General features: G+C 31.0%; 1 protein-coding gene across 1 annotated transcript in view; it reads right to left on the reverse strand.

Annotated features, from left to right (window-relative positions):
- Window positions 1–2,190: 2,190 nt before the first annotated feature.
- The window catches only part of LOC102678963, a 12,001-nt gene continuing 4,793 nt past the window's right edge, over window positions 2,191–9,398 (reverse strand). Inside the window, 5 exon segments of the mRNA XM_031508653.1 lie at window positions 2,191–2,339; window positions 2,342–2,420; window positions 2,676–2,726; window positions 2,800–2,879; window positions 3,446–3,720. Of these exon segments, the coding sequence (XP_031364513.1) occupies window positions 2,191–2,339; window positions 2,342–2,420; window positions 2,676–2,726; window positions 2,800–2,879; window positions 3,446–3,635 (549 nt within the window). The 5' untranslated portion in view covers window positions 3,636–3,720.

Genomic DNA, 9,398 nt, shown 5'->3' on the forward strand with positions numbered 1-9,398 from the left:
TCCTCCTCCTCCTCCTCCTCTTCCTCCTCCTCCTTCAGTGCACAGCACCTTAGCGGTACAGCTCCTTTTATTGCGTGTCGATGTACCTTCCGTTTCCAGGTTACTTGGTCATCGCCATTCTTCTTCGCCTGAAAATCATTCGAACGGAGCTTCGTCAGTTTTTCTCTCTTTCTTTTTCTCTTCCCTCTACGAATTATCGAATTGTATATTCTATATAATTGTTTCAATTTTGGAAATACTTTGATAAAAATAAATAAGGAGAGTGGAATTAATTAGTTATTCGATGGATTCTATCATAGCTATAAATTATTTTTTTTTAAATTGTGTGAGTTGTATATTTTGTATAATTTCAATTTTGGAAATACTCTGATAAAAATAAATAAGGGGAGTGGCTTTAATTAGATTCGATCATAGTTATAAATTATTTTCTTTTTAAATTGTGAAAGATTGTGCGAGTTGTATATTTTATATAAATAATTTCAATTTTGTAAATACTCTGATAAAAATAAATAAGAATGGTATTAATTAATTTACGAATAATTAATTATTTGATGGATTCGATCATAGCTATAAATTATTTTTTTTTTAAATTGAGAGAGATTATGCGAGTTGTATATTTTGTATAATTAATTTCAATTTTGGAAATACTCTAATAAAAATAAGGGAAGTGGCTTTAATTAATTATTCGATAGATTCGATCATAGCTAAAAATTATTTTCTCTTTAAATTGTGTGAGTTGTATATTTTATATAATTAATTTCAATTTTGGAAATATTCTGATAAAAGTAAATGAGGAGAGTGGAATTAATTAATTATTCGATGGATTCGATCATAGCTATAAATTATTTTTTTTTTTAAATTGTGAGAGTTGTATATTTTGTATAATTTCAATTTTGGAAATACTCTAATAAAAGTAAGGAGAGTAGCTTTAATTAATTATTCGATAGATTCGATCATAGCTAAAAATTATTTTCTTTTTAAATTGAGAGAGATTGTGCGAGTTGTATATTTTGTATAATTAATTTCAATTTTGAAAATATTCTGATAAAAATAAATAAGGGGAGTGGCTTTAATTAATTATTCGAATTATTATTATCAAATTATAGATTCGAACATAGCTATAAATTATTTTCTTTTTAAATTGTGAATAAAATTAATAAAAATAAATACTCTAATAAAAAAAAGGAGGGAATGGCTTTAATTAATTATTCGATAAAGATTCGATCATAGCTAAAAATTATTTTCTCTTTAAATTGTGTTGTATATTTTATATAATTAATTTCAATTTTGGAAATACTCTGATAAAAATAAATAAAGAGAGTGGAATTAATTAATTATTCGATAGATCATAGCTATAAATTATTTTCTTTTTTGATTGAGAGAGATTGTGCGATTCTGGAAGAAAGTTGAATTTTTACCTGTTAAAATATTATCCAGGATCGTGGAGAAGGTAAGATTTCGAAGTGGAGAACAATTTAGAAGGATTAAGAGGATCGGAAAGGAAAGTCAGGCCTGTGTCCAAATATTTTGTCTTCCGTTATATTTCGTTTGGAAAATCGAAATCGATAGGTTTAGAAGATTCTTACGGCTCGAGAGAGTTAATCCTCTTTAAAGCCTGGTCTAATCGGGATTAAAAACACTCGAGAAAGGCACTCTCCGCGTAAAATAAATAAATAAATAAATAAATTCGCGATGCTCGAAAATGCAAGGAAGAAAGGAATCGTGAACCGCTTTATTGTAATCCACGACACGATTTCTTTCGATTCCCAAAAGAGAAGCGATCACCCCCCTCCGTGGGGACCAATAACTCAACGAAGCTTATCCTTCTCCAAGAATATTTACAATCTATCCAATTACAGCGTGACAAATGACATTTCAAATTACCATTTCCTCGTTCCCTTAGGGGAATCGGATTTTCCACAACTTTCGAACAAAATTTTCGAAATTTTCCTCAAGAAAGACAAAGCATTACATCCCAATAGCAAAAAGGAACGATAGAAATTTTAACGGTACAAATATCTATATCTAGTTCCAAGGCTGGAGAGAAGAGAGAGAGAGAGAGAAGACAGAGGGCGTATTCGTAGCGAGGCGAAGGCGCCCGATAGGCGGAGAGTTTCACAGCGTCTCCCTCTATCTATCGATTCATCCCCTGACACGCCATTCCCGCTCCACTCTCCTCTATCGCCGTATCTATCTCGCGTAATTATCGATATTGAGGATACTTGCGACTACGAAATTTTCCTCGCCCAACGTAACTTGCACACCAACCATGGACACATGGTGTAATCCAACCGAAATCCAAAAGAATGTACTAGGAGGAGAATACGCGGATCGGAGTCACGCGTGGGCGGCGAATGGCGCGTAACTGGTGGCGGAATCTGGTGGGCGAAGAAGGCGAACAGTTTCTCCGAGAGAGCGTTCTGGAAATAAATTTAAATTTTCCTATGTATTTTTTACGTGGTGTATTCACGAATATAAATATAAATATAAATATTATATATAAATATATATAAATATATTTGGAAATATAATATAAATATAAATAATATAATATAAATTATATATATAATATAAATATTTTTGGAAAATTTATTATGATCCTTATTTCGATATTTGATCTTAAATTAATCCTAATTTAATATAAATCTTAAAAATGACGATTATTTGTTAATTACCTCCAAAGGATATCCGAATAAATTTTTTCCCTTCCTCCTCGAAAAAATTCCCTGAAAAAAAAGTAAAGTTCGATCATTTTCCATTCTCCTTCGCTTCATTCGCGATTCATTCAATTCGCCATACCTTTCGAGTCGAAGGAGAGAGACATTGCATTCGCCGCAAGGAAGATTGCACGTTTGGCCACGTTTCCTCTCCAATCGATCCTGAAAACGAAGCATTATAAATTTCTCAAATTTACAATTCTGAATTCACGAGGGGACGAAAGGCTCTCTCTCTCTGTGTATAAGCATTTACGTGGATTGTCGCGTGCAAAGCTCGAGATGCTCGTACAAAGAGGATTGAATGATATATAGAGTACCGTGTAAGTGACGATAAAAGCAGTCGAGTCGGCATCAATCAACCCTTTCACACGCTCGAACCTCTCTCTCTCTCTCTCTCTCTTTCTCTCTCTGGACATCCACTTCGCCTGAAAAATAAACCAATAATGAAACTTTCTTTCTCCTTTTTTTTTTTTTTTTTTTTTTACAAAATTGCAACGATTAAATTGAAAACATCACAATTTGTTATTGCAAAAAGTTACAAAAGTGTTCTCTTACATCCACAATAACAACGATTCTTCGAATTTCGCACCACTCGGAAAAAAAGAGAGCACAAACTTCGAAACTGGAGGGGGAGAGGGAGGAAAACAAAAACAACAGGAAGACAGGGGGAAAGTTTCTCTCTCTCATTCGTCGTCCCCGATATCATCGAAGCCTAGATCAAACCTAGCTTCGGATGATTCGAGGAGCAGAAAAGAGGAACGCAGGCTGGTGGACGAGACGTGATGGCTGAACCGACGAATAAACCAATAAACGGCGCAACCATCTGCTCGCCAGCCGGCACATCTCCATCTCTATCTCCTCTCTCTCTCTTTCTCTGTCTCTCCCTCTTCCTTCTCCCCTCGTTCGCCGAGCAACCATCCAAACCCACCGTCGTCTCCCTCTGTTCTCTCCCCTCGAGCCGCGGGCATCGTCGTCACAGGCGGCAGCACCATTTTATGCGATCCTGAAATGAAATCCACCGCTAGAGAGAGAGAGAGAGGGAGGGAGGGAGAACTCTAGCAGGGGAACTCCCGCAGCTTTTATTCCACGACAATGAACACCATCATCCAGCTTCCACCCCTAGGGTTTCCCTATTTCCACCTCTCCCTTCCTCCCTCCGTTCGCTTCATTCGCTCGAGGTTTTTGGAATTTTCCCTGATAGGGGAGGGGATGATGATGATATGGATCCTCTCGAGTTTCTCTTTTTCTCTCTCCTCTCTTTCACGAGAGGGGGAGTTGCCAAGGTTGAGTTATGGGAATGAGAGGAGGGGAAGGGTAGATGGCAGCGCGGCACGATTATGGGATTGTTTCCCCTACCCTCCCCCCGCTGGATACGTGGAATAGAGATGGGAAAATGGGGTCGATGGAGAAGTTTCCTTTTTTTTTGAAGTTTTCCTGAACTGAATGTTTGTAGATTCCTCCATTTTTTTTTTTTGTCAGAGAAGAGAGAAGGAAACGAAGGGATTGAATTTATCAATGGAAAAAATATTATTCTTTTTGTCATCCTGATTTTGAAATTTGCACTTTGTGTATTTTTATGAAAACGTGATATTAATTTTATTTTCAAATCAGTTTTTCTCAGGGTGTTGAAAATGTAAGAACAATATTCCAAGATTCCAGAATTTTATTCAATAATTTTATTCAAAACTTGTTTCTCCTTGGCAAAAGTGCATAGATCGCAATAATCTTTATTTTGATTGATAAAAGTTTGGGCTAAAAACCGCAAGAACTTTCTTTCCAACTTAATATATATATTGGAGGAAGCTCGAAGGCAAAGTAAAACATGAGAATTATCCTTGTATCAACAGGAGGAAATAAATTTCAATCTCTCTCTCTCTTTCATAAGAATTTAAAATTAAAATAAAATCACCGGTATCGTTTAAAAGGTACACCAATCTTTCCACCAAACGATTTGAAAAAAAGGGAAAAAGAGCAAGCAATTAATTCCTGTTGCAATGATAAACGATGATTATATTTAAAAAAAAAAATATCTTTATTCTCTTGGGCCCCCTTTATTATTTTTAATTCGTACGCGATAAAAGAAAGATAAGAGAAACAAGTGACGAGGTTGGAAGAAAGGAAGGAAGGAAGGAAGAAATGCGCACAGGAACCGGATCGTAGATCGTTGGCAAGGGACCAAGATTATACATTATTCATGATAATTAAAAGTAACGAGTCTGGACAGAATAATCCACAGTAGTCGGGAATACAAGGTGAAACATCTTGTACCTATTATAACAACATCTGTAGTAGAATAATCTTATGGCAATAATAATTAAGGAGGAACGCGTTTTGATCGATTTTATCTTCGAAAAAAGAAAAATTGTTTTCGAATCGAGTGCGTCGAAAAATTCTTGATTTTTTCCAAAGGAAAAAAAAAAAAGAATTGTCGGGATCAGAGGGGTGGAAAAATATAAAAATGGTGGTGAAATTTGGAGCGAAGAATTCGGAAGAGGGGAGATTCGGCTCGGATCGAAGGTCGATCGACCGCCATTATTCCCTGCCTATTAACTGCAAAGGTCCATATATACCTGGTCCTGAGGCAAAAGTCGAACAATAGTTTGCTATCCCTCCGCTATATTGCCGCAATAAAACTAACGCTCTACGTTCGTAAAACCGGACGCGAAATTCTGAGAAAATTTCGTGAGGGGCCCCCGTTAATAACTTTACGACAAACCGAATGTATATTCCTTAGAGCTAGAGGAAAGTTTACGAAAGTTTCTCCAAGTGGAGGAATTATAAAGGAAATGTTGAAAGAAAAGTTTTCTGTTTCCGTTTCCGAAACGGAATTGTAAAATCATTAGAAGGAAATAAATTTGCAAGAAAATTTTGAAGAAGAAAATTTTCTCACCGTTTTTGAGAAAAGCTTCTTTACAATTATTTACGAAAAATCGAAAATATATTCCCATCTAGAGAAAAGTTTAGGAGAAAAATTGTAAAGGAAATTTTGAAAGAAAAGTTTTCCCTCCGTTTTCGAAACGTCTACAAAATCATTAGAAGGAATAAATTGGATTTGGAATTAAAATTTTAAAAAATTATTAGAAAAAAACAAATTTTGAATCGAAATTTTAAAAAAATTATTAAAGGGAAACGAACTTGAAAGAATATCTTGAAAATTTTTTTTTAAAAATTCTTTTAAATAATTATTAAAGGAGAATAAATTTGGAAATAGAATTTTTAAAAAAACCTTTAAAGGAAAACGAGTTTGAAAGAATACCTTGAAAATCCTTTTAAAAATAATTAAAGGAGAACAAATTTGGAATTGGAATTTTAAAAAAATCATTAGAAAGAAAATTTTGAAAATTCTTTTAAAAATAATTAAAGAAGAATAAATTTGGAATTAGAATTTTAAAAAAATTATTAAAGGAAAGCGAACTTGGAAGACTATCTTGAAAATCCTTTTAAAAATCCTTTTAAAAATAATTAAAGAAGAACAAATTTGGAATTGGAATTTTAAAAAAATCATTAAAGAAAAACAAACTTGAAAAAAAATCTTGAAAATCCTTTTAAAAATCCTTTTAAATAATTATCAAAGGAGAATAAATTTTGGAATTGAAATTTTAAAAAAGAAATCATTAACGGAAAATAAATTTGGAAGAAAACCTTGAAAATCCTTTTAAAAATCCTTTTAAAAATAATTAAGAAAGACAAAATTGGAAATTGAAATTTTAAAAAATCATTAAAGAAAAACAAACTTGAAAAAAAATCTTGAAAATCCTTTTAAAAATCCTTTTAAAAATAATTAAGAAAGACAAAATTGGAAATTGAAATTTTAAAAAATCATTAAAGAAAAACAAACTTGAAAAAAAATCTTGAAAATCCTTTTAAAAATCCTTTTAAATAATTATCAAAGGAGAATAAATTTTGGAATTGAAATTTTAAAAAAGAAATCATTAAAGGAAAATAAATTTGGAAGAAAACCTTGAAAATCCTTTTAAAAATCCTTTTAAAAATAATTAAACGAGAACAAACTTGGAAGTAAAATTTCCCAAACTTCTATAAAATCATTAAATGGAAATAAATTTGGAAGAAAATCTTGAAAATCCTTTTAAAAATCCTTTTAAAAATAATTAAACGAGAACAAACTTGGAATTGAAATTTTAAAAAAAATTTGGAAGAAAAAATTTCTCTCCGTTTCCGAAACTTCTACAAAATCATTAAAACTCCAAATTTGTAATATTTCCATAAGAAAAACATTTCGAAGAACAGACGAAAATTCGCAAGAAGTTATTTTCCACTTATTTTTTACCCATCGATCCCTCGAAACTTCAACTTTGATCGATCGTCGAGAACGCGCGTATTTCTTCCCGAGATTCGATAACTTTTTTTCTCTCCTTTTTTCTCTTTTTTTATCGAAGATCTGTGTCGGACGCGCGCAGAGGAGGAGGAGGAGGAGGAGGAGGACTAGAAGCAGGAGGGGAGGAGGAGAGGATTAAGAGAGTATACACGGTTTTGCGGGAGCGGGCGTATCGGTGGTGGGAATCGGCCTGTGCCCATGTGGCCGAGACTATAAAAGACTAACGAGACCTCGTTGCGAGGTCCCATGGTCGAATTGCGGCGGATGACGTCATCCCTCGCGGAAACGTGTTAATTCATCGCGGCGACGCTTTAATTTCTTCGCAGTGGCCAGGCCGTGGCGAAATTGCGCGGAAAACGGCGGCGCGTTTCCTTCGAGAGGAGGAGAAAATGTTGCGTTTTCTCCTTCCCTCGAGAAAAAAACTCTCAATTATTATCCATCGGGTTGGAAATTAAAAATAAAAAAATATTATCAAAGTAAAGACCATTGATGCACTTTTGCACAACGGGAAACAAGTTTTGTTATTTCGGTTAATGAATATAAATTCTGGAATTTGGAATAGGAAAGTTGTTCGAATTTGCAACTTGTCCATTATATTTTCTGAGAAATCAGAAAAAACTAATTTGAAAATGAAATTAATATCACAGTGGGAAAAATAATTTAAGTTAAAGAACAAATTTGGAATTGGAATTTTAAAAAAATCATTAAAGGAAAACAAACTTGAAAAATCTTGAAAATCCTTTCAAAAATTCTTTTAAAAATCCTTTTAAAAATTCGTTTAAAAATTCTTTTAAAAATCCTTTTAAAAATTTTTTTAAAAATAATTAAAAGAGAAGAAATTTGGAAGAAAAATTTCTTTCTGTTTCCGAAACTTCTAAAATCATTATTAAATTTAAATTTAGTTTAAAATCAATGCAATTTAACACCAATTTTAATCAAAATTAAAATAACAAAAATCGTAAGAATTTTCTTTCCAATTTAATATTATTATTTCCCTCTCTTCGAATCTTAAATTTTTACCAACTAACCGATTTCGTGATATCTTTCATTCACTATATATAATATAATAATAAATAAATTAAAAATAATCATTTGAATTTAATTCAAAATAAATTAATAATTCTAAATTTTAAATAAATTGCCTATATTGATCGAAACTTTGAAAGCTCTTTCATAACTAAGCTGTATAATTTAATTAAAAACATTAATTTTGTAAACTTATAATTTATAATTATTTTAACTATTTAAAAATTTAAATTAATAAATATCGATAATTCCCAAAATTATCATTTTAAATAAACTATTTTTTGAATTTACAATTATATATATAATGATATAATGAAATATTTTGTACACTTGAAAAAATATTTGGTTACGTTTTTTGAACGTTTATATAAACAGACCGCGGATGTTGCAAAACGTGGAAAAATCTACAGAAATTTTCTTCATCCGTTTACCGCGTAAACATCCGCGTAAGAAATTTCTAAAATTGAAATCGAATATATATTTACTTAATGAAAATATCCAAATCTTGAAAATCCTTTTAAAAATCCTTTTAAAAATTCTTTTAAAAATAATTAAAGAAGAAATTTTGAAGAAAAATTTCTTTCCGTTTCCAAAAATTCTACAACCCTTCTTTCTATTAATACATCTCGCTCTATTGTTTTCTAATTTCTTGTTTTGTACACGAAACGAACCGTGACGAGTAAATTTTATTCGTTTATGAAATAAAAATTTCGACCAGTAAAATCGTTCCAGTTTCTCAAATCTCGAATTGCCCAATTATATTACAATTAACATATATTACAATTAATATATTATTATTATTATTTGAATCAATTAAATAATTCAATTAATCCTAAAATTTATATTTTATATTTTATATTTTTAAATTAATGACGAATTTTAAAACCATGACGAATAAATTTTTACGAAATAAAAATTTTGACCAGTAAAATCGTTCCAGTTTCCCAAATTTCGAATTACCCAATTATATTACAATTAACATATTATTATTATTATTTGAATCAATTAAATAATTCAATTGATCCTAATATTTTTAATATTTTAATATTTTATTTTTATTACAATTAACATATTATTATTATTATTTGAATCAATTAAATAATTCAATTGATCCTAATATTTTTAATATTTTAATATTTTATTTTTATTACAATTAACATATTATTATTATTTGAATCAATTAAATAATTATTCAATTGATCCTAAATTTATATTTTTAAATTAATGAATTTTAAAACCATAACGAGTAAATTTTTACGAAATAAAAATTTGGAAAAATCGTTCCAGTTTCCCGAATCTCGAATTGCCCAATTATATTA

This window comes from Apis dorsata, unplaced genomic scaffold (assembly GCF_000469605.1).
Source record: "Apis dorsata unplaced genomic scaffold, Apis dorsata 1.3 scaffold_93, whole genome shotgun sequence".
NCBI classification, from domain to species: Eukaryota; Metazoa; Arthropoda; class Insecta; order Hymenoptera; family Apidae; genus Apis; species Apis dorsata.